The sequence below is a fragment of the Nipponia nippon genome, unplaced genomic scaffold (genome assembly GCF_047370975.1).
Source record: "Nipponia nippon isolate SJK-2023a ecotype South Korea unplaced genomic scaffold, ASM4737097v1 scaffold_1, whole genome shotgun sequence".
NCBI classification, from domain to species: domain Eukaryota; kingdom Metazoa; phylum Chordata; class Aves; order Pelecaniformes; family Threskiornithidae; genus Nipponia; species Nipponia nippon.
In genome coordinates, this window is record NW_028262290.1 from 105,282,989 (window position 1) to 105,309,530 (window position 26,542).

The 26,542-nt window shown below is 40.3% G+C and overlaps 1 protein-coding gene across 9 annotated transcripts in view; it reads left to right on the forward strand.

Moving 5' to 3' along the window:
* The window catches only part of TNS3 (tensin 3), a 236,062-nt gene that overhangs the window by 182,585 nt on the left and 26,935 nt on the right, over positions 1 to 26,542 (forward strand). For all 9 annotated transcript variants that reach the window (XM_087766109.1, XM_087766116.1, XM_087766131.1 and 6 more), the window contains 2 exons: positions 303 to 420; positions 518 to 601. In XM_087766109.1, the coding sequence (XP_087622235.1) occupies positions 303 to 420; positions 518 to 601 (202 nt within the window). The remainder of the gene's footprint in view (positions 1 to 302; positions 421 to 517; positions 602 to 26,542) is intronic.

Consider the following 26,542-nt stretch of genomic DNA (forward strand, 5'->3'; position numbering starts at 1 on the left):
CCAACAGGGAGTCCCATGTTTATGTTCAGTGTCCAAAATCAATGTGAAGCAGTTGGGCAGTTGCATCATGGCAATAAGAACAAATGACTGTAGTTATCTCAGAAGTGCAATTCAGTGTTTAAGGATGTCTTGCTCTTGTCCTCTCTGTGTGTTTGCATGTTTTCAGTGTTCCAAGATCTCTCTGCTGGAACAGTGGATCAGATTATATGAATCCTTCTGTAATCTGATGAAAAATGCCCCCGTGTTGTAGGGTTAAGTGGGAATTTTTGTGCTGTAATTTTGCTTTTTTGTGCTCTTTCTAGATGGGTGTTGCATGTTACCAAGATAAAATAGATGGGGGAATCTTCTCCCCAACAAAAAACGGAAATGAAGCTGTCCCATCCACACCAGCTTTTCCTCTGTCACCAGAGACATCATATGGTAAGGAAATGTGTCTCTTTTTATTTATTTATTTTAATAGCACTATTAACATTTTAGCTGTTACTGAAGAGGAACTGTACTTTTCCTTCTCTCCTAGTGAAAACACCTCCACTATACCATCAGCGGATTCCCTCCAGCCAAAAGGTCAGCAGCCCATCTGAGCTGTACAGAACCAGTCCTGGTAAGATACCCCTACTTCTTAAATAATTTGAAACTAAACTATGTATGAAGGCAATTAACACAACAGTGCTTATTCCTTTATAAATAGGACATATACCTGGTGAATTTAGACATGCAAGTCGGTGAAATAGAATTTAGCAGTACTATTTTAATCATATCAAAAAAGAAGTAAACAATGAAGAATTATCCAAGAAAGATCTAATGCCGTTAATTGCCAATAGGGAGTCCCATGTTCATGTTCAGTGTCCAAATCGGTGTGGAGCAATTAGGCAGTTGCGTCACAGCAATAAGAGGAAACACGATTCAGTGTTTGAGGCTATCCTGCTCTTGTTCTTTGTATGTGTTTGCATGGTTTCAGTGTTTCACAATCTCTCTGCTGATATTTGATAATATCAAAATAGTATTGTCAGGAGGCTCGAGTTCCTTGTGATTTTTAGTAGGTTTTGTCTCCATCTGAGGAAAGAGGGGTGATATCCATGTTGCCATCTTGACAGACAAATGAAGCTGACAATAGAGCTTGGCAGTAGCTATGCTCAAGTCAAGGAGATCCTTAATCAAAGGAATGAATGTTCTGGAGGTTTCTTTTGCCACAATACAGTTTGCAAATGCACAAGCATGGAAAAGTAGTTGGTAATAGATAATTACATGGTTAAAGATTTAATGTGATCTAGCTATGAATTTTATTAATAAAGGATTCTTCTTTAAGGCCTTAACTCTTTGCTGCTAAAAATAGCAGCAAAGCTATTATTACCTGTCACCTTTTCTGTGTGAAATTATTTTAAAACAATAAACTCGAAAAAAAAAAAAGTATTTCATGTGACTGCATCAGAAAGTGCTGGACATAGAAGGAAGCCAACATAATTTATTTAAAACCCAAATAAAAATCACAGACATTGATTTAAATTGTATGCATTAGGAGATGTTCAGATGATAATTCATGTGTATATATAATTTTATTGCTTAGTCTGTAACTGTGTTCTCAGGCAGGATCTTGATAGAGTTTCCAATAAATTTCATGGTGGATTTTGATGCAATAATAGTTACAGTGTTGTGTTTTTAACTTTGGAAAAAAAACCTTCCTGTTTAATTTGCCTCATTTAATAGTTATCAAAAGCAAATAACATCAACACAGAATAAAATTCTCTTCAGTAAAAAAGCAGTCTTCTACACAGTTCAAGACATCTCTTTATGATTCAGTTGTTGTGGCTTTGCCCTTTCCTCTTTCAACTCTTAATTAGTGGTAGATATCCTCCTGAGGGCAGCTTCAGCAAATCAATTACAGGTTGCTTATGTTGAGTTAATCTGCTGAACACTTTGTTGTTAAATGGTTTCCATCGCTGTTGCTAAGATTTAGAACTTGCCCTGGAAAATTTTGTGGCTTTCAGTGTGTTTCTCTATTTTGTTGGTGATTCTTCTGCTTAATTCCAAATGCTGTCATCTCTCAAATGCCGGGTTTTAGATACTCAGTTAACGGGACACTGAAAATAATTACTCCAGCTTAGACCAAAGCAGGTAATTCTCCCTCTGAATGCCCCTTTAAAAATGATGCTCAGGGTGTACTGAATGCTACAGGTTAAGTGCCCAGCTCCCTATGGCTTCACTTTTAGCTGCAAACATAATGTACGTTGACAATAAAGGTTAAAGGTGTATGAGGTGGGTCAGCTAGAAAACATGCGATACACCATTAGTGAGCACCTCTAAGAAAGTGGGTGACTTTTCCACTAGAGCACAGAAACGTCTATTGCCGGAGGCTATATTAGAATCCTACTTTAAATACTTTTTTTCTTTTCTCTCTTTTCCCTTCACTATTCTGCTTTATTTATTGCCTCTATCTACAGTAAGTATTTACTGTATTTACTTGCTTCTGTGTCTTCTGACTTTGGCAAGAAGTGAAGAAGACGTCTTCTCACTACTTTTGCTACCAATGCCTAATTCATGCCCAGAGCAAGAACATTGTGTTTTGTGTGTTGAATGAGGCCAAGAATCTGAAGGGAACAGAAGCAGCTGTTCCTGCGGTTGAGAGTGCTCTAATGCACGTGCGACAAAGGAGACTATAACAGTATGCACTTTGCAAGAATTCTTACAGCTCCAATTCTTAGTACTTTCCTTTGCAGCCTTGCTCTTCTTTTAAATGCTTTCATGTTTTTTATTTTGGTAGAAATTGGGAAACATACTGACTTCTCCAGAGATTTTCAACAGATTGAGGCCATTGGAGTCATGGACTCTGGAGTCTTAATTTCTGCCACTAAGATATTGCCCCTTTTGTCTCAGTTCAGATCACACTTGAATTCAAAATTTTGTTCTGCATCTCGGCTTTGCTGATTATCTGCATTCCAAGTTAGTAGTGAGGATGATGTAACATCTGGCTACCAATTATCTAGATATATTACTGTCTTACTTCACCCCGCCTTCCTTGTAGAGAGTAGCTTTCAGTGTAGTGAGCACTTATCATATCAAGGGAGAATTAATATTATTTTAGAAAAGTATGAAAGTATACATTGTAAAAGAACAATATGTGGTTTAGTGTATTCTATATTCAACAATTACAATGACATCTAGTCTTTACAAAATGATAAAATTATCTGTTCTTTTGTAAGTTATTCTTGTTGTAAACTGTGTACCTTTTATCTTGAATGCATCTAATTCTGATTCTTAAACTATTTATTGAAGTGAAGGGCACTGTCTTCACTGAAGCCTGACAAAACCCTGTATAAAATGGTGCTCTGTTAGTCCTAGAAATCTTAATTTTCTTTCCAGGTGAAACCACTTTGTTAGGGAAAGTCAGTCCAATGGTGTTATGTATCTGTCTCTCCCTTTCATTAGCTATGCCCTACCTCTTCTTTCTCCACATACATTTAAGATGCCCTGCCTGCACCAGCTTGAAAGAGCAGGACTTCTTTCCAGAGCCTTGTTCTTAGACAGGAGCAAGTTTAACCTCCCTGAGTCTGTGTTCAGGCATGCAGTCCTTTCATGTCAGCACTGCTGCTCCAGTGATCACCTGCTGACATAGTTTCATTGCCCTTTTCCTCACTTTACATAGCTTGCAAGTAATACAGCACCCACAGAGTTCATTCTGAATTATCTTTTGAAAGACATCTTGTCTCTTAAGACAAACGTGAGCAGTCTGAAAATTGGCTAGTTTTATAAATACCCCACGAAAAAGCAGGTTCCAGATAGAACCCAGATACAGCTCTGCGTAACACAGTAGCCATTGTACATCCCACGGTAGAGTCCGAGAGTCCCACACATCAGTGAAGGAACAGAAGTGCTATTTTGTAGGCCATTTTGAAGCTTATAAAGGCTCTCTTGTCTCAGACAGCATACAGCTAATTGAAGTCCCTTTGTATATATATAGAAGTAACAAATAAGACCTTTGCAAGCTCTTTGCCAGAGGAGTGAACTCTGGCTAACCACCCCTGCCACTCCACCCCTCTGGCTGGACATGAGGAGCTGCCCCTTCTTCAGCCCTGGCCAGAGCATAGACAGAGCTTTGCAGAAAATCTGCATTCACAAACAGGCACTGTCTCGCAGCAGAAGGCAGGGATCTGTGGAACAAGGGAAGATTGTCTATAATCCTTTATCCATGTACTGACAGAGAGAAGACATGGTGTCCTGTTTTTCCATCTTTTCTGAACAGCCTAAGTAAACTTGCATAGTTCAAGCAGTGCATGTGGTGAAATGATAGCACTGCTGCTGGTGTGAGGAATCTCACAGCCTTCAAACATGTGTAAGGCCTTGCCTTTTCATATCCGCCATGGAGCCTAGGTACTGTACTCAAAGCTTGTGTTACACATATGAGCTGCATCTTTTCTAAAAATTGTCAAAAGGTCATCTTTTCTCCTCATGCTGTCATGGAATTCTTCAAGACCAGACACTGGTGTATTTCCATGGTTTTTCTCATACAGACTCTGTTTTTATCTGACAGAGGCATTGTAATCCTAAATTCCCCCCATTGACTAACGTAGGCTTACTCTGTTACATCACCCAGTAGAGCAATGAATGTTTCATAAATCTTTCGGAAGGCAAAACCACAACCTAACAGATATCGTCATTACTATGTAATTCTAGTACTGATTATAATTTTATATTGTTGTAATTTCATACTGTTATTCCAGGATTGTAATTTCTTCCAGTCACTGCGTTGCAAGGGAAATGAAATGTACTGCTTAATTGTTCGATAAAAAAAGTCAAGGTTCTGAACTGAAAACATTTTCTGTGTGTCAGGAGGGTTAGTAGCATAGGGAATAAAAGTGATACTAATTTGTGAGAGGGAAAAATTCCCAGTCTATGATGTGCAAAAACTTTCTCCATAATATGAAAAGGTTTCATATAATAATTATTTATACCCGCCTTCCTCTCCTCCCCATAACCATTTATATAAGGTATGCATGTCCAAAGCAAGAGATAGATATGGAACTCTTCCAGACATCTGGGTTTATTTGCTTAGAACATCAGTGCATCCACTTCAGTGGATGGTTATCATAAGCTCTGTCCTACTGGAAATAAAGATGCATTTTGGTTTTTGCTGTTGTGATTTCGGGTTTGGGGTTTTTTGGGTTGTTTGGTTTTCTTTTGTTAGTTTTTTTGGGGGGTTGTTTGTTTTAAACATTGAGGCTATTAAAGAGCAATTAAAAAAAACAAGTAGAGACAAGGCATTTATGGTGTTTGCTACAAGGCAGATAGACAAGGTCTCTGTTATGTTTTTCATTGTCCTGCAGCTGACCTTGACATGTTTATCTCATGGCTAAATACAGTGCTCATCTCCACGATATTTTTATAATGAAACAGCTAATACTTCTTAGTTATGATAAAATAGACCATTTACTAGTGCATATGAAGCCTCCATAAGGTTCAGGAGCAAGTAGGAAAGGACTCGGTTTTCCTGTTCAGATTCTATGACCATGAGCTTAATCAGATCTTCCAGAAAGAGCATGTGAAATGCTGTAAAGCATAGTCATAAATGTTCAGAGGCCACTTCTTGGCCATTGTAAACACTGAAGTCAACATAATGTGCTATGATCTGTGTCCCACTTTTTCCTCTCCGGATTACTTTCATTGACAGATTCAGCTGAGTAAAACTAACGTTTATACACAACTTTTTATTGCACAAAGTTTGGAGATGACTTGATGTATTTTCCAGTCTTTATTGTCACAGACCTCCCTCCCTTTGCACTGCTGATTATATTATAATACAGTTGTTAACATATCCTTCAAATACAAACATGGAAACTTTCTACCTTGTTAGGCCTGCAGAAAAAGTAGCAATGCTTATTATCAGCGATTTCAGTCTGGTAGCCCAAATTCACAGCAAAGGTAATAATGTTCCATCTTGTGTGCTGACTAGATTAATGGTTTCATTTAACTTGCATCAATCTGAATGGTGCAAATACGTTGCAGCAGAAGAACCAAGTTTAAACTGAAAATAACTTGAAATACCTGTACTCTATGCCTGCTTTTAGTGAGCGATATTAACTAAAATACTTATAGTTTAAGTGTCTACAACTGAGCTGATAATCAGCTTTAATTGAGGTTTTTTTTTTTTTCTGTACTCAGTTTGGCTAAGATTTTCATGGGAGGTACTCTCCCAGTGCACACTGATTAACTTACCAACGCTTTATTCTCTGGCTTCGAATAAGAATGAAATTATTTAGAGATTAATCCATTTAGCTTGCTAAGTATGGACTGGTTTTGTTATGTGTTTCTACATAAAACTTTACAAAATATGTACCTATTTTAGCCACTCATTAAGAATTCTAACATGTCATTGATTGAGAGGAGTAAGGAATACAAGAATACATACCCGAATATAAAAAGGTAGGGAGTGGCAAGTCCATGGAAGATAGTATGTGATGAAGGAGCAGTGGGACAATATAAATGTGTTTTTCTTTGGCTGATATATTAAAGCTGACAAAAGATGCCATTCTTGTTACTGAATTTTCATAAGAAAGCTCATTGTCTAAAGTATATTCTGTCTTGCATTGGTTTTGGATACTGTAGTTTGATAAAATACTCTGGAACATGAATATATTTTGGTTTGTAGCCAATGTTGTATCTGATCACAGAATCAAAAATTGTTTAAATCTGATGCCTATGTCAAGACAAAGATATTTCATGGTAAAACGTTCTTATGGCCCCGTCAGCTAAACTTCTGCAAGGGATGGGGTTTGGTATGCTGTACAGGTTGAACATTGTGTTGAACATGAGACAAATTCATATGCTACAGATGGTCATGGAAAATAGGTTGACTTTGAGTGCTAGCAGAATGCGTAATCTAGTGCACATGTACATAATTCCATGTGCAGCTGCTCTCTAATCCTGCAGAATTTAAAAAAAAACAAACCCAACAAACAAAAAAGAGAGGATGGTTAGGTGCTTCAGCCATTACATTGAAGAGGTGATGAGTGAAGCTAGTCACTGTCTCCTCTTCCTCCCACCGTCACTTTTGTAGCAGGATTTCCATCTAGACAGAAACACTGTGATCGCAGATCAGAAGGAGCTTTAAGCCATATCGTGCCCTGTTAAAATTGTGTTGGAGAATGAATCCCATACTGACTTGGAAAGACTTTCTGATTTATACTGTGTTGCACCTTCTGTGAAAGTATTCAGTGCTCTTTTTTCTTGGTTTTACTGGATGACTTTTCATTCCATCATGCGAGGAAAGTACTGATTGATAAGCAAATACAAGAACTGAGACTGTGCCTCTAAAAAGGGAAAGTTAACAGTCCTCTCAGAGGCCGGTTGGCACTGTCTGCATTATTCATTTGAACAAAGATGCTGCTGAAAAGTTATGTGGAGTCTTCTGCCTAAAATAGCAAACGTGAATTAACTTTTCTCACAGGGAAATAAGTATCCAAGTTGCAGGGACCCTAACCGTAGAAACAAGCTCTCCACTTTCTCACCCATTCAGTTTGTCCTCACGTCAAATGTTGAACTGTGTTAAAGGCATGGTAGATCTTGTGACGAAAATGCCTTGTGACTACAGGAATTCATATGTAAAAAGGTTTTTAGCTCAGGACATCTTTAAAGTCTTTTACATGTTACAAGTCTTCCATCAATGGTAGCTCAACAGGTCTTGACTGCTCCTTGATGCCACGCTAATACCATTAAAGCAAATAAGTGCTGACAGGTTCTCCTTCAAGAAGACCCAACGTGTAGACTTCATCCCTTATTTGGGGCACCTCACTTTAATCCAGTCAGTCTACTATTTGTTTGGTCTTGACTCACTTTTTGTAGAACTGTGAATTTAAAATGAAACAATGGCCTTTTTTCAAAAGGAGTTATTAACTCAGAAAAACCTGGAACCAGCAGCAACACAGAAAACAGCACCTGCATGCTTGGCAGTACAGTTCACTAGAAACTCTCTTCACTGCATATCTTGGTAGTTGACAGCCACACAATATTAAGGCTTTGATTCTGTCTTCAAAGCCTGCGTTGCAGAAGCCTCTTCAAAGACTGTCTGGCCATCAGTGGCGTTCAGTGCCCCAAATGGCTGTGCTGTACTGCAACAATGAAAGCACCTGTCACCAGGTTAAGACTACTGAGTATTTAGGACACATGGTTTTCAACAGATGGCCCACAGGTGTAGAATTTACTCCCCGTGCATAACAGAATGACCATGAACCTTGTGGCATTTTCAACAAATTATATAAGGAATGCTGCTTCTGCATGATTTTCCTGCATAACAAAACATTTGAGGGGGAAAAAACACAAGGATATAAAGGAAATTGTAGGGGGTGGAACCTGAGCTTTGTGCATTTTGTGAAGCATTTTGTGAACCTGAGCTTTGTGAACCTGAACCTGTGCATTTTGTGAACCTGAGCTTTGTGCATTTTGTGAAGCATGGTGACTGCAAAATAAACATGAGATAGACCAATGAACCCTCATAATTTGAACTAGCCATTATAAATATGTGGGCAATTTGAGGACTTACCACCATTTCAAAATGGCACACAAAAAAGCTCGTTACTTGTATAAAAGGCTGTGTTGCATTAATCTCTTTTCATTGTGCACTGTCAGCATTACCAATTGAAGCATACAAATATGCTACTAATAAATGTAGTAAATATACTTATGAGTTGCAGTAACAACTTGGAAAAATCAGTGGCCCACCATTTTTCTGACATTGCAGAAAGCAAATACAAAACAGTATGCTAGGAAATTCAGAGTCACTTGATTCATTCTAAGAAGTAGTTATATTTATCAAGTGATAGGCACTGAGCTTTTGGAGTATCACCTTTAGTATATTCCTCTTCTGTGTAAAAATGAAGTTTCGCATAAGATACTTGCTATCATGGTTAGTAAATTGCACCAAGATTATATAGTGAGTACTCACTTGTGTGATCTCTCCTTTTTTCTCTGTTTACCATTTTGCAAAACCAGTTGTGTGTTCTGGAAGATGCTCATTAATATTTTTCTTTGTAAGCAGATGAAGTGGTGCTTTATTTTGTTATATTTATTTAACTACATAGGTGTTTTATCCACCAGACAGACATTGGCAAGGAACAATTGAAACTTCTGATTTAAGTATTGGATTTAAGGTTAATCCTTATTATTTGCATATTGCTTACTTATTTTCAAAAATTCTTGAAAAATCACTCAATTTCTTTAATAGCCTTTGGAACTGTCAGCTTGCTTTCATTTATTTTCACCTCCTGCCCTCTTCCACCACCCCCTGCTCTGAAAACCTGGTATATGAGATTTCTCTTTTTATATATATATATATAATATATATATATATATATATATATATTATAGTCTTTTTTCCCAAGTGACTTTTATATATATATAAAGTGACTTTATATATATATATATATATATACACTCTATATATATATAAAGTGACTTTAGGATCCCTGAGGGGCCACAGGTACACTGAATTTTTTCCCCTCTATTCCCAGAAGGTTTGGCACATACATAGCAGTTGGAACGGGAAAAGTGGGAGAAAATTCCTGGAGAGGAAAAAACTACGTGTGTGTGTTGGGGGGAAAAACAGCAGTAAGGAAGCTGGGGAGGAGTAGAGTCAGTATAGCTGGGGCTGAGTGATGTAATGAAGGTATGTTAAGAAGAACTAGTACAGAAAGCAGAATTGATTCTTGGGTTTTTTTTTAGTCCTTCATCAAACACTGTCTTAAAAGCACAAACTCTAAATGGGGTGTAAGTAAAATTAAGTCTAAATAGTACTGCATCTGTGGCATTTCAATCACACTGTTAGTTTGTGCCCACTGTTGTCATTGGATTTCTTGAATATTCTCAGTTTGTGTCAGTGCTCTCACAATGTTTTAAGAATTTGTCCAGAAAGCTTCAAGAATAAAGTAATTGAAAATGAAACCTTGCTGGGAGATTATAAAACAGCTATGAAGATAATGTAGTGCTGCAGGTGAGTTGTTCTGGATCTGTGGGATAGTCATTGGGATCCCTGAATTGATGTGTGTACCAGATAAACTCTAGGAAATAAAAATTGTAACAGAAAGATTATATAGACTTCTTTATAAGAAGATGAAATTGCACCATGTGAGTTTTATCGCTTTCAAAAAGCCTGAAAAATGTTGTGATTTCTTGTTATTATCATTTATTATATTCAGATTTTTGTTTATGCTGTTTTTTTCTTTGAAGATAAATGGAAAACAAGTTAATGAAATGTATAAGAAAGTTAAGGGAACATTCATTCAGATGTCTTTAATTACTGGAGCCAAGCCGAGCTTTCACTTGTATACATTTACCTGCCAATATCAGAAAGTTGAATCATATAAATGGCAGTAAAGTTTATATTGTGCTTATTTTGTTAAAACTGTTCAATGCAAAAATTGGAATAAATGCTGTCAAGGAAAGGCTTGTTTATCCTAAGCATTCAAGAACTCCTCTGTATTGAGGGTAGAGAATAGATGCAGCTCCTAGTTTCCTAAGATGAGATGCATTAGATTATAAATCCATTCTACACTTGGTCACAGCAAAATGTTATCTGAAGATTAGCAAAATATTTTTTGTTCTGGAAAACAGTGGGAGTATTTTAAAAATAGCTTGAGATTACACATGGGTTGTGGCTTTTTTTTTCATTGTTGTTATTTCCACACTTTCATATCTGGTCAAAAGAGAGTGTATTATTAATAACTTTCATTCAGTGCTTTTGAAGGGTGCCTGTTGGTTGTAATTCTTTGCAAACTGATTTGTTGCCCACTTGGGAGATGACACACTCAGAGACTTGATAAAACTGCCTAATACTAAGGTATGGATATCTGTGCATTTTAATGAAAGTTGAGACCTGTGTAAGACGGACCTCATACTGCACTCACATCCCTTGAAATTGTAAGATCAAGCTCAAACACTATATGAAACAGCGAAGTATAATATTAATGAAAATGTTTCTGCTGTGCTTAGATTTTCTTTCTTTTATCTTACCATTTATTTTTATGTCTGAGCGGCAGCCTAGCAATTTGAAAACTGCCCGCCTGTCTTCAATCGCCACAAATATTTGGCAATGAATGTATTATTATAAAGGATGTTTGAAAAATAAGAAAAGTTTAAGAAAACATTAGAAAACAAAATAGAGAATGTTGAATACACTCAAAATACGTCCTCTGTATGCAATATTTGTTCTAGAAATTTCATTCCACTTTATATTTGCTCTGTCAGGGAGCATGCTATACAACCAGTCTATTTGGATCATTGCTAAGCACCAGAGTCAGCTTACCAGATGCACTAAGAGACTCGTAAATACCTGCATGTCAAAGAACTGTTTTCAGACATCATTCAGGAAATTGATGGATTTTGGAAACTTCAGGTTGAGTTACTCTGAGAGGAAAATCAGGTCAGAAGAGACCCATGGGTCACCAGAGAAGAATACCAATGCAAGGGAATGTAAGCACTGACTGTCACAGCTATGGCACTTCGCAGTCTGAGGAATTCTCCTCCTACTCCTACTACCCAGTGCTGAGGGCTGTGAGTTCAGTAGGCATCAACATTGCAACCAGCAAAGTAAATATTGTGACTTCAATGCAGTGACATTATATGTGATCACTCGGGCCTTGACAGGTCTGTACAGTTGTGCTGTTAAAGCCAGTAGCATATACAAGCATGATTGTCTTCTCCATTTTCCACCAGCTGAACCTAAATCTTAGACATTTTCTAAATCACATTTAGAAGGAGTAGGAGCTTTTTCCATGCAAATCTAATAGTCAATTAGACTATTCATATGTCACGGGAGAGGTCCAAGGTCATCTCCCTCTTCTGCATGATTATCAGCAGGACTTGAACCAGGCTTTCCTATGCAAGTCTGAAAACTATGATGCTTTTGGGCCAAATTTCTTTTTCTGGCTTAGTTCATACACTTTACTATTTAGTAGACGTTAGCATAACAGTAGAGCAGGCTTCTCACAGGAGGAAAACTTGAATTCAAATCTGTGGCCTGATTTAGAGGAGGTCCTCTGAATAGGATAGAGGATAAAGGGCTAACTCTATTAGACTACTTCAAGTCTGTAAGCGTGAAACGTGTAAAAATATTCCTTTGGTCTGGAATTGTCACCTTTCTACAGTAGCATAAAACCTCCCTCGTGCAGTGTTTACTACCTAGCCTTAGGTGACCAAATGAATATGATTCTTCCAAAGCACGTTTCCCATCTATTACATGGCAAATCCAGGTTTATACCCTGGGGCTTCGAATTCCATTCAGCAGCAATACATCTGAAAGTTTAATTGTGCAGTGTACAGCTTACATCCTTCCTGTAGCTCGACTCCAAAAGCATTGTCTCTTGAGAGAAAGCAGTAGCATTATCTGGTATGTATGTATGTGTGTATGTATTTAAGGGGTTTTTATAGTTGCTGTCCAAGATAACTGACTGTACTTGGAATATGCACCTATTAGCTGAAAAGATTATGACATTTCCAAAGGTGCTGAACACAGTTTTTCATTATCTTCAGTGGTAACTATGAGAGCGCATAATTTCTAAAATTCAGGCAATAAAAAGTGTAATTCTGAAGTTGTAAATGCCAAAAAAATGTTGGTTGTATAATCAAATTATTATACAGAAAAAAATGTGTTTATACAAGCATTCAGTGTTGTAACTTTTGATCATGGTCTCAAAGCAGATACACCTCCTCAGTTAAACCTGAAATACACCCTGATAATATACTGGTGGGTGGTGGTGTTTTTTTTTTTTCTTTTGTTTTCCTCTCTAAGAACCAGTGAAAATTTGATTACTTGAGAAGTTTCTGAAGCACTAAGTTGTAGAGAGTTTGGTTTCTATTTTTCCCTTTCAGTAGGAAAAACTCATGCATTTCCCCACATAAATCTGTCATTTGACCAGTAACTATCTATGTATGTATTCATTGAAGTATACATGAGTAATATGTTACCCATTTATAAAAAAGAGAAGAATCTGAAGCTGAGCAGTCCACCATTAATTTTTGCTTGTTCTGAAGATGCAGGAGATAAGCCATTGGCAGAAATTTATCAGCAGTTTAACAGAAATACAGGATGAGCAGGCAGTCTGGCAGATGTGGATTGTTTTTACAAGTACCTGTTGATGCTAGTTAGCACCGCACGTACGTAGCATGCATTTTTGAGATGTTACTAGTCCTTTTGTCTGGAAAAGCTTAAGTTAACAAAAATCCACGGGAACAACTACTTCCCTTTCTATGATTGCATGAAACAAGCTTTTTCAAATTTTCCAGGGTGAGGCCTCCTACTATATGACGTGGCACTCAATGACTGTGATGTGCCAGAGTAATCCATGTAGTTTGAGGGAAGGCTGGAGGAAAAGAAAGCCCCAAAAACTGAAGTACAGCTGTGAGCACACCTTGTGTCGTGGTTTAACCCCAGCCAGCAACTAAGCACCACACAGCCTCTCGCTCACTCCCCCCTGGTGGGATGGGGGAGAGAATCGGATGAGTAACAGTGAGAAAACTCATGGGTTGAGATAAAGACAGTTTAATGGGTAAAGCAAAAGCTGCGTGCACAAGCAAAGCAAAACAAGGAATTCATTCACTACTTCCCATGGGCAGGCAGGTGTTCAGCCATCCTCAGGAAAGCAGGGCTCCATCACATGTAATGGTTACTTGGGAAGACAAACGCCATCACTCCAAACGTCCCCCCCTTCCTTCTTCTCCCCCAGCTTATATACTGAGCATGATGTCATATGGTATGGAATAGCCCTTTGGCCAGTCTGGGTCAGCTGTCCTAGCTATGCTCCCTCCCAGCTTTTTATGCACCTGGCAGAGCACAGGAAGCTGAAAAGTCCTTGACTAGTGTAAACTCTGCTCAGCAAGAACCAAAACATCAGTGTGTTATCAACATTATTCTCATCCTAAATCCAAAACACAGCACTCTACCAGCTACTAAGAAGAAAACTAACTCTATCCCAGCTGAAACCAGGACACCTTGTCAAAACAATTAAAGTCCTAAAATGACCCTGTGTTTGGGTGCCTGGAAAGGTCTGGTCTGCTGCATTCACAAGTCAAAGGTGTTCTGTAATTTCAGAATTACAGACCTGCCAGTGTTGAGTGAGGACATAGAGGAAATACACATTCAGTCCCACTTAAGTGTTTGCGGTCCAAAGGCCAGATTGCTGTTTTTTAAGATGCTGTTCTCTATGTTGATTCTCTTCATGTTTATTCCCTCTTGCAGAAGAGGAAAAAAATAAATTACTCTGTGTTTTTCTACACCTGAGTTAGGCATGTTATTTCATGAATCCATTCATATTCAGGCAGCTAGTATAGTATATAGTATGCACTATCACTTGAGATTGACTCTCACGTTTCTGTCATTTATGGGAGTCGCAGGGAAACGTATGCCATTCCTTCACAAACTGTGGAGTTTGCTGAGTTTGCGTCTGAGGGCCACGGCATAGCCACCCTCCTGCAGGGTTTCCTGTTGGAGAAAGGTGCATGTTACAATTTAAGCCCTATATTTTAAGCTCCTTTGGACAGATCTTGCAGTGTGATGGTTCTGATGAAACTGGGAATCTTGTGCACTTTACCTAGGAGAACTGTACACATGCCTCGCTATGTGAGTAAATACTACCACTTGGCAGAGGATGGAGGACCTGATCATTGTCTCTGTGCTGTGCCTGGTGCAGCCATGAAAGCAATTCTCCTTGCCAAATAACAGACATTCTTGTTTTGGGATGGCGTTATCTCACAAATTGCACTCACCTGAACCCAACCAGTTCCTCACCTGAGACATCCAACACCCCTCTCTCCCTTCCTAATTCTTAATTCTATGCTTTTGTATACAATAAAATATCAGTCTGGCCCTTTATATCTCCTGGCTTTAGAGTTTCAGATTTTTGTTTCTCTTCCCTGGAACTCATCTCAGCTGGTTGAAACTTTGAACTTGTGACAGAAGGACAAACAAAAGGTGAGTTTTTGTCAGACGCCTTTTGTTTGTCATTAAAAGTGCTGATGTCAAAGAGGTTTCATTGATGAACAGCCCCCTAAGTATAACGAAGTCTGATTCTGTTAGAAAGCTCCATGTAAAAAAATATCTTAACGAAGCATGAATTGGATAAAATGTTGACAAAACTCAAGTATATGAATGATTTTAATTACCTGGTTACTACTTACATTACATTCATACATTACTTTGGAAATGGACACTTTCTCACTTAACTCAGCCTTCATGTGGTATCTCAGACCACTATTATCTTCTTGGTTAAACATTACTATCCTTGTTCTTACTCAGCAAGTGTAAATAGCTGAACAAGAAGAGCTTCCAAGAATTGAAAATCGGGAAGGAAATGGGACATCCAAAGGTTTCCTGTGATTAGAGTGCTTTTTATGCAGAGCCAGGAATGCTTTCTATGGAGAGAAATTTTCTCTAATAGTTATTGTTTATAGGAGTTTGAAGACTCTGTTCGACTGCATTTGTCTCTGCCAGGAAGCATCCAAGACAAAGTGTAGTTGTATAATGAATTAATCAAAGTAACTGATGGCAGTTCTGGACTGCTGCGTTAATAACCTCTTCTGCCCCAGTGGCAACGATTGTCCCTCATTTTTTATCTGATAGTATGGTGTATACCACAACTAATCCTTGCTATTTGGGTCTCCTGGGTGCAACCATTATGAAATTGTTTAATAGGAGCAGCTGCTACGATGAAAATCAGTGGTAGCAGTGAATATTCTTATAAAGGAATAGTTTGGTTTAGTTTACCTTTTGGTCTGTGGAAGAAAGCAAAATTCTAGTTTACCAGTACTCACCTCTATAATCAAGCCAGTTTGTATATTTTAAAGCTATCAAAAGGGTTTAGTACACGTTTAAAATACATTGCTGTTAGAAATTTTAAAGCAATTGAGTAATTCAGTTGCTTTAAATGGTCGTATTTGTTTCTCTCCATATCAAGTAATTTCCTATAGTCATCCTTTCAGAAAATCTGGTGCCCTGGGACACTGAAGAACAATCCGAGGAGGAAATGTGCTGCCCGTTGCAACGCGGCAGTGCTTCCACTCATCTTCCTGACCTGTGAATAAAACCTGCTCTGAACAATGATAGGGTGATGTTGAATGCACCACAGTAGGGTTGCACGTGGTGTTTTGTGAAAGAAATCTTGGGAAGTGAGTCAAACTTTATTCAGAGCTCTGGATGCTAAATTTGTCAGAGCGTTGAGCCAGTTTGGCATTATAGAGCAGCTGAGCTTTGGTCCACATTAAAAAGCACTTACCTGTCTGTTCTCAGTTTCGTGTCCCGCATCTCTCTGAAGGAAAGAGACCGGTGAGGTCACCTGAAGTGGTGGGGGAACTGGGCATCTGCTTACAAAACCAAAACGGAACAAAACAAAAGGCGAGGGCGGGTGCGCTGGCAGGCACGGAGGGGCCCCCGCGCTGCCCCTGCGGTTCCCGCGGCGCCGCGCTGCGTCGCGCGGAGGATGCGCGGGAGCAGCGCTGGGCGCGGCGCGACGCGTGCGAGAGGCGGCGGGAGCGGGGCGCGGGGGAGGAGAGAAAAATGAAATTCAAATGAGGTGGAGTCAGCAGCGCGAGGGGCGCGCCGAGCCGAGGAGCGGGCGGCACGACTGCCCCAGCAGCAGCTGGGGAGTTCCTTTCCGCCTGGATGGGGTGAACTCTGGCTGTCTTCAGCCGTGTAGCAGTGTTGAGAGCGGGAGCCTGGTTTTCTTTCGCTGCAGACACTGGGATCGTCCTTGCTGTGAAGTTTTAACGCGCGGGGGACAGCAGATGGTGTTACAGCTGGCAAATGGGGGAAGTGGCTTTTCCCAAGCCTCTGCCTGGCGGAGCAGCTCGCCTGGCTGCTGTGCTCCCCTGAGCCGCAGACAGCATGCGGCGCGATCGCCTCAGCAGGAGGGAACAAAGATTTCGCGCAGCCCGTGCTCCACGAGAGAGCTTCTGTCACGATGGCTTCCATAGGTAGGTTCTTGGTTTCCGGCTCTCCGTCTTTTTTGTGTGTTTCCCTCAATCTGAAAACTCGTTTTGTGGGGCTTGCGTTTCAGTGGCCGCCTTCCCAGCACGGGGCAGCGGCAGGGAAATGCGATCTGCGCTCTCTGCGGCTGCGTACGTTTGCCAGGGCTGCGAGAAGTGGGGGCAGGCGGGGGTTAAACCGGGCGAGCAGCAACCGGCTGCGGCGGTGCGCGGCCGGGGTCGCTCCCGCGGGGGGGGGGGCGGGGTTCCTGGAGCACGCGGCGTGCTGCGGCCTGGGTTGCAAACTGAAGAAAAGGAGTAGGGCGAAGAATTAATGCCTTGTGTGGTCATGTAGCACCATTTGGAGTCCGCAGGGAAACTGAAAAGCTTTGCAGACGAGGAGTTTTGTCAGTATGAGCCTTTTTCCTGTGATGGTTAACGGAGTGACGGAGGGCATGAAGCAGGGTTCGTCAGTTCTGTGAAGTTACTTTGCTGCTGAGGAAGGCTTCTGATTTTTTGTGTGTGATGGTGTTTTTTTCAAAGTAGAAGAAGTGGGAAACTGCCTGGAATTGCCATAATTGCTGACTACGTATAAAAACTTTGTCCGGGCTGATTCTTTTTCCTCCCTCGAGGAGTTCTTAGTAATGTTATAGCAGCATTAAATTTCCTTTCAGAAGCATGAAAAATGAACTGACTTTGTAAACATAAGTGTTTCCTGAACGAGAAATATCACATAGTTTTCCTGCTTTCTTGCTTAATGAGAAAACCAGTGTATTGTGCCACTAGCACTGGCAGAGTAATCCTTCTAGTTCAGGCAGTACATGTAAAATACTCTTGCTTTCTTGCTCCAGATCTGACTTTTCCATCAAAAAATAATACAGTCTTAGAGCAGCCAATTATTGCATGGTTTTGTGGGGCTTGTATTGCATGTGCAGGATGCACCAGAATACTTTAAAGAGCCTGATTCTTACGGCCTTGATGCAAACAATTTTTGTATTCGGCCAGTAGCAATAGATGATTCTGTAAGGACTGCAACCCTAAAAGGAGAGTTACTGAGTCACAATTCTTATGAGACAGGCCGAGAAAACACCTAGTAGCTTCACTTCTCAGTCCTGTTACATGATACTGAACAACACTGAAGATAAACTGGACTGAATTTAGTTTTACCTGCTTCAATTCCAGATCATTAAAAGCAGCTTCTGAAAAATCAGTTTCTTCTCTGGTTCTAAAATGAAAGTGATTTAGGTGTACTACTTAAGAACTAAAAAGCAGCCCTCACTTTTGGTATTCAGGCTGCAGTGAGCTGGGTTCAGCCATTTGTTACAGGCAAGTGAATGCAGAAAAGTGAACAGGTTGAAGAGGGTCACATTTAGGCAGAGTTTTTCTGACAGTAGACGAGCAGGACCAAAGTGAGACTTTGGTAGAAGGTCCAAACATCAGTGTGATTGCTTCTATTTCCCCTGCTAGGTAAGTACTCCTCAGATATCAAAAGCTGCATACTCGGACCTCTCTGGTGCCGCACCAGGGAACTGGGCTGACACAGGAAAAGGGGAGTTCAGACTCCCTCTTTCCCTCTTTTTCGCCTTAGGAAGAGTAGATAGGATCATAACATGAAATCGAAAATTTCACTGATGAGTCTTGGTGCTTACTTTCCAGGAATGCCAGAAAGTCAGCCCCAAGCTCAGTCCCTTTTTCGTTCACTCAGTATTTGCTCCAGTTTGCCCCCCCTACCCCCCACCTTTGCCCCCTTTGCATTGGCTTTGCAGTGGATCTGTCAGTAGATGAGACTTGCATTTTTCAGTTCAGCACAGACAACCCAGATCTCCATCTCCCACATCTCAAGCAATTTTAATAGCTAATGAACTTTGGAGCACAGGGTAGACGTTTTACTCTCTCTTTCCTTGAAAGGTGCTTGGTCTTGCAGGGCATTCTGCCTGAAAAAGTATTACTATTCATTTTGAAGGTACCAGTTTGTACACTTCTGATTCCTAGTTGGTTTTTTCCCCCTCTAAAACTATTGCAATTTAGTTTTACAATTTGATGAAAATTGTTGTGCTCAGTGATGTGAATATCTGAAATTCCATTATGAGATAAACCACAATAAGAACAGAATTGGCTGTCTCTAAAGCCACTTAACTAATTTGCTGTGAAAACTTAGTGCAGGCATGTTAATAATTGTATTCTAATTGTTTTGTTGGATTTGGTTTTGTTCATCACTGAATGATCTGCTGTACTTAAAGGCAGAATAGTAGTGCTCTTGTTTGTGCATTATGGACTGACAGTGTCTCTCTCCTAAAGAATGCTTTAATAAATGTCATATTTATGTTTGCATGTGACCCGGATGGCTTGAGGACATGCCTCTGCAGCTGATTTGCATTCCTAAGACAGCAAAGCTATGCTTAAAGTCAATAGCAGAGCATCTGCAAGATCTTTTAAAATACATGAGAAGACATGTGCAACTGATTGCTTTAGTCCCTGGGGAAGTTTCTTTTTTTTTTCTGGTACTACTTGGGAAAATAAAACAATTTAGTATAAGAAAGTCGTTCAGAAAGGCGTGATAAGAATTTTACTGCTTTGAAGATGCTGTATTGCAAATTCTATTCAGCAAATATGAGTTATTTGTATTTCAGTATTTGTGAATGAATGCATGATACCAAGCATCTGTAAAACGGTGTAAGAGTCTGTCAATGGAATGGCTATTTCCTCAGTAGAAAAGATGCTGGATAGTAAGATCTTCAGGGCAGGGACTGGGTGGGGGAAAGTGGGGTCTGGTAAATCATCCTTTTGATACTTATCCCTGTGCAGACAGGGGCAGAGGGTAAGTGCAGTTAATTCCCTCATCCTAGGGTTGCCTGGAGATAAGCTGACCCCTGGCACAGCTTCAGAGACTGCATTTGTTTGTCACTGGCAGCAGCCTCTGTGGGCCATTATGGGAGCTAGAAGTTGCCGGAACACAGGAATATCCCAGTGTGCACCCACTCTTGTCATGCATCTTGCCAGCAGGCCAGAGTATCCCGTGGAGGTGGCGAAGTGCCAGCCTTGCTCACCCAGTGCTTGCTGGGGAGGGCTGCTGTGCCAAGAATATTTCCTCAAGGGGCAACATGGATGATTTACAGCCCTCTTTAGGCATAAGGCAAGAATGGATTTTTTTTATTCTAAATGCATTTGAAAGATTCCCAAAACACAGTGAACACTTTGTAAATGCACACAATAAATAATCGCATGAAGTTAGAACCCTTCAGTACGGCAGCGTAGCTTACCTTTAATTACTAGCCGTTTGGGTTCTAACTGTTGAATGTGTTATTTCTTCCACCAAGTAAATGTCTCTGAGACATACTTCACTGCCTCTCCAGATTTGCTGTTTTATTTCCCAGGTTGTCGGCCACCGCGTTGTTGTATTTTCTGTAAGAGCCAAGCATATAATACATATTCCACCGAGATTCTTCTCGGTACTGTTTAATGAAGCAACTGAAGCTGACCTTTCTAGTGCAGAGATGTTAGTATGTGGATGCTAGAGCCACCATCTTCATAGTTTCTCCAGATTCAGCCTGACTGATTTGATTACCTGCAAAGAGAGTTGATCCACTCAGACAGACATTAGCAGAATCTCCAAGCAGTGGTAACTTTGTCTTTTCCTTCACAAGCATGAAAAAAACCTGTTATATCTGTTTGCAGTTGGTGGGTTTTTGAAAAGTGGGGCAACTGCAGGTGCCTCCATGATGGTACATGATTTTGGCTCATGACATGTTCTCCTTCTGAAAGAACATAGGCAATTGTGAAGAAGAGTTTATGGATGTGCATAAAAACCAGCACATTCCAGGCCAACAGAGAAACTTGCCCCAGTTCCATCTATGAAAAAGAACTGCAAAACCCCCCAAAATAAAAAAAACCCTCTTTTTATCCCTTAACTGCACACCCTTTTTTTCTGTCAGTGTGTTAGACCAGTGGTCTCCAAAGTGGGGTATGTGCACCGCAGATGATGCACAAGACAATCCATTGGGGTGTGGGAAGAAGATATTAGAATTTCAGTAGTATATGTACACAACTCATAATTAATTAAATAAATACACATATATTGGGTTCAAAAATTTCTTATTGATGGGGTATGCAACTAAAAAAATTTTGGAAATGACTGTGTTAGACTCTTCTGCACAAGGAAATTAGCGTTACCATAGAAAGGTAGAAATGAGGGTGTGTAGTCCAACCTGTGACTCAGAACAGCACCGTCACAAGTACTGGATCTTGGTTTGTCTGAGTCAGGAAAACCCCTCCTGATGGAGGTTTCACCACAACCCTGGTTAAGCTCTTCCAGTGTTGCACTGCCCACAGTGATGAAGCTCTTCTTGATCTCCAGTGAGAATTTCCCAAGACCCTTTTGTCTGTCACTGTTGAGAAGAATTAGCCTGTGTTGTCTCTTCTGGTAGAGAAGACGCTCTCTTCTAGTAGTTTTAGGCTGCTTTTAAATTCCCCACCTAGTTGCTTTTCTTCTCCAGACTAAACAATCCCAGCTCCATCATCCTGTCGTCATGGGTTTTGTGAGCAAGGCCCCTGGTCATCTTGGTTGCCTTCCGCTGGATCCCTTCCAGTTTCTCATGTTCCTGAACTGGTGGCCTAAAACTGAGTTTAGTATTCCAGGTAAAGCTTTCCCAGCATCAAATACAGAGGGGTAATAACCAGCTTCCTTTGATCTGCTGGACATGTTCCTCCTGCTATAGCTCAGCATGCCTTATTTGGGATGAGAGCAAAGAGAAGACTCTCTTTCAGCCTGATACCCACTGCAACTCCTGATCCTTTTCAGCAGGGGTGCTGATTACCAATGGGATCCCAGCCTGTATTGTTGCAAGGTCGTCTTCTGCCCCAGGTACGGGTTTTTTTTATTTCGTGTTCATCTTAAAAAAGGTTTCTGTTGGTCCAGTCCTCAAGTTCACCAAGGTCCTGATACTCATTGCCATTCTTAAAGATGTACTTAATATTTTTCCTTTTCTAGTTATCAGTGTGGTTCAGTGAAGCAGAGTCATTGTTGTGGACATTAACCCTTATTTTAAGTTCTCAGATTTTCTTAAAAAAATTAAAAAGATGGATTTCCAAATTTCTCGTGAATTGATAATATTCAGTTGGGGGGGAGTTAACCTGAGCAAAACAGGGTCTTTGTACTCTAGTACATGGTATGCTTTTATTTTTGCTGTCTAAGGTGAAGTAAAAAGCAAAAAACATGAGAAGAAGATAAAAACTATGTTAGTATTTTAGGATTATTTATTTTTTCTAAATAAATAAGTTTTGAAGAAATACTGGGAAAAGCAGGCATTCTGTTGCTGTAGTCGAAGTCAGTAAAATAGCTGACTAATCTTACGGTTATAAAATCCAATTTATTTATAAAATATACTTGTAGAAAATGTTTCAGATTTTCATGCTTCCTCAGAACTCTGTGGCAGTGAAGACTATATATAGCTTGGTGACTATGGTGGGCCAAATGACAAGGTGCTGATTCAGCGTTTGGTTGCTGCAGGTTTTGGGGGGAGATTGCCAGAACAAAAGTAAGCGAACGATGACAATTGCTATCTCAGTCTACAAGTTGTTATTTGGAAAGTTTCTTAACAGATACTTGTTTTCTAAATATAAACCCTCCAAATGTATCCTATCAGAATGTGAAGAGCATAAAGCAATTAACTTCTTTTTTGAGGACAATGAACAGGAAGGTGTTTTGTTGCTGCCTGGGGTTGTTAGGAGTTTTGCTTTCAGTGTGTATGGCTTAGGTCAGCTTACCTGTGTTTTAACTCTTCTCAACCAAAAGAAACAGTAATAAAGTAAATCATCTGTTGTTCTCGAAAGCTCTTTCTTTGAAATAGTTAAGAAATAATGGTGGAAGCTGGCTAGCAGCAACAGCTTGGGGGAATTTAGCCCTGAATGAGAGGTGTAACAACTTGCATTAGAAAGGATAGCATATGCAAAAGAGGTAATAAGGTTATGCCCTTCCCCAGCAGCTGAAATTATAAAAGACAAGATCTTAAGCACCTTTCATTGATTTCCACATATTCTATGGAAAGGAAGGAACAGTGGGACCGAAGTTGATGCATTTCATGGAAGGGAATAATTTAGTTCACTGTATTTTTGTGAAATTGAAAGCAGAATATAGCTACTAAGTTTCAGTAAAGTTTGCAGACTGACTGAAAGCAAGAGGGAGTTCCAGCATTATCTCAGTCTCTCTTTACTAGTTTTGGCACCTTAGCATTTGGAAAAGCAGGAGAAAGCAGAAAGGGAAGATGGCTACCCCCGTAAGAACCTTACAATGCTAATGGACTTGGAAAGGCGTTAGTTTGTAAACGGGTTCAAGTGGGCCATCTTGCTGTCTCCTTTCACCACATGCAGGGTTTTTAATTCTGGCCTTCCCTGTGAGCTCTGTAGAGGTTGCTAAGGAGCTCCTTACCTTCACCCGTGCCAATTCTGTTGTTAGCACTCTGTCAGCTGCTGGAGGGACTCTTTTTCCAGGGAGCCAGATCCTTTTGTCATGAATTCACTGTTTCCAGGGTTTCTGGCTTTACATAGTAGCATAAACCTCTGCTACTCCATACTCACACTGTGCAGTTGGAATTGTGCACTCCTTTTCACTTCATCCAGGCCAATTTAGCTTTCACGGGACATTGCACGTCTGTACCTCTCTTCCACTGAAGCTCTCTTCCTTGCTCCAATTTCTTCTTCAAAAGTGTGATTTTCCAACTAATCTTTCTGTCAACATTCCCCTTGCTGAAATATTGGCAAAATGTCCTAGAAAAACTGAAATTGTTGCCTGCTCGGTATCATTAGCTCTGTACTTTGCTTGTTGGTGGTTTTGCTTTCATTGATTGTTTCTCTGATAAAGCTTTCTCCACTTTTTTCCTTTTGTAGATTTTTAAGGTTTGGAAAGAAACATATCTAAACAAACCTTTTCATAAAATGTGCTTAAGATCTTCATCTGGTACTTTTTGACTTACTGATATACAGATATATGGAGCCATCCACCGTGTCTCTAGATAGGTTTTTCTCATGCTTAATACTAAAGGCTAGGGTTTTCTCTGATCCTTGCTCTACCTTTCCTTGTATGTGTAGCATCTCGGCTCTGAGTTGAGCCTAAATCTTCTGCAAGACATTCAGGTGAATAGTGGAGTAAGTTGCTTAATGAGTAATAAAATTTCATATTGGAAAGGGGAAGTGGCCATCTTTTGACCCTTGGTCTCCTGGATGAAATAAAGTTTTATCAGCAGAGACTATTGTCATAGATACTGTTACAGTTCCCTAGATGTGGGAAGGAGGGATGAACAGCTCAGCACTGTGGTGGAGTTTACATTGGCAATAATGTAAACTCCAAATGGTAGTTGGAGCCAGCTGGATGCCAAGCTGCAAAGTGCCATGGAGTTTTTGGTGAATGCTGGGGAGTACTGTATGCCTTTTTCCAGAGATGTTTCAAAGGGAAGAAGATCTTGAGAATGCTTGTCTGGTAGACAAGTCCAAGGTGAGTCCTGAGAGGATGAGAAATATCAAGTCCTTAGTGGAGTGCAATCATCCAAAACAAAAAAAATACTTCTGCTGTGTAGAGAAGATACTAAACACTCTTCCATTACATTCCTAGATGAGTTTGTCAAGAAATCTGTCTAAAGGAATTGGCTCGTGAGCTGTTTGTGTGAACAGTGAGAGATGGAAGTGGAGGGACCTCTGAATCAGTGTTGATACAAGGAATGTTTCACAGCCACATCTGATGTGGCTTCTTGCAAGTTAGGCTGGACTTTTTCATCATTGCTGAAGCCATCAAAAGGATGGATGAAGAAATACACTGTGAAATTCAAAAGTATTGCACAAAGCTTCTTATTCCTCTGCTGCTCTTTAGGGCTGGCAGTGGCTTGATTACTTTGGCTTAGAGCAATATGCTTTTCTGTGTCCATTCAGCTTTTAGGCTGGCCGGAGATAGTTTAGGGGTGGTCAGCTAAGGGTTTTGGGGGCAGAACAGTGACTTAGAGCTCCCTTTCCCCAAAAGATGTACCTGAGGATCTTGACGGGAGTTGTCAAGCTCATGCAATGCAGGTTAGCTATCACCTTCTCACTAAAAGGACTACAAAGATGGGAATATATGAGAAGCTGCTAAAATACAAGGTATGATAGTGGAATGACCGCTCCTTTCACTTCCCTGCCATTGTTGGACAGTTGTTTCCAAAGCTGTGAGGTGATTTTGCCCTTCAACTGCTACAAGGAAGGGGAAAAGGAATGTCTTTTATCTAGACCATGGCATGGGTTAAGCCACTCTCGGGGTTTTTTGTTGGAGTTTTTTTTCGAGATTCCTTTTTTGTTTAACAGATTTAGTGGATTAAAATACAAGTTAATCTATAACATTTTACTTTATATAGCTGTGTCCTAGGCATATCCAGGAGTTTCTGCTTACAGCTGAAAGCAGCTTGCAACTTGTACAAGTATTTGCCCTTTGCTGCCACGTGGGACAGTAGAAGAGTGAGCTGGATATTTTTCTGCCTTGTGTGTGGGCACAATAGTATTCATTTTCTTCCTGAATGTCAGTTTTCAGTAGTGTATGATGCAAAGAGTCCAGTTCCTCTCTTAGGTTCTGCCTGTAAAGTTGATGATCAGTGATAGTAAATGTAGATAGGTCTGACCTGGGTGCATGAAGAGATATGAACATGAATGATCCTGGTTTTGTCATGTCACTTCTTTAAGTAGGGAGCTGCCCTTTTACATTGTCAGTGTTCTCACAGATATAATGACGTAGATTTAGTAGGGGCCTGCAGCAAGAAGCACCGATGCTTTGCAGCAAATGTGCCAGGGGAGTTTGTACCATGCATACAGAAATCCTGTAGAAGCTGTGAGATTGCACTGAGGTAATGATTCTGTGAGATAAAGGGTTAACAGCTGACCAGTGAGTGTGGACTCTGCATCAGATAATAGAGAGGACATAGCTGAAATATTCAGCAAGCTTGTTTTTAATTGAAATATAAACAACGCTGTTTTCATGGGAAGTGCCTTTCAGATATACTTGTTTCTAGCCTGGGAAGGGTTGTACAGCGTTGGTGTTCTTTCTGCAGATTGCATGCTTGGCTGCCAGTGGCTTTTCACTCTTAGTTTAGTATTTTACACCTGTGAAAATTGGGTATGAGAAGAAATGCCGCATCTGTGAGCGTGACAGCAGTCCTTCCCTTGTGCAGTGTTCAGTGCTCTAAAGGTAATAACAACAGTCCAAGGCCTGAAACAGGGAAGAGTTAAGTCTTGGTCCATTTCTTCAAGCAAGTGCTGTTATTGGTGGGAGGAGGGGACTTTGCTGTGTAAATGCTTTAGATTAACTCATATGCACATGGCTGAGATCGCATTAGAGTGGGAGAAGATTTTAAGCTATTTCAGGAGGAGTGCCACTCCCCTTCCTGCCCCCAGGATCTTGGTGACTGGAGTCCAGTGACTCCCCTATATAGTCTGGTATCAGGAGAACAGACAGGCACAAAAACAAGCAAGCATGTGGAGTTAAGCTTGTGATCATAATTCCCATGCCTGCAGGGAATGCATTAACCTCTCCCGTACAGTAGCAGAGGTATCTCAACCTGCACTATAATTGGGAAGCATTTGCAGGTTCATGTGC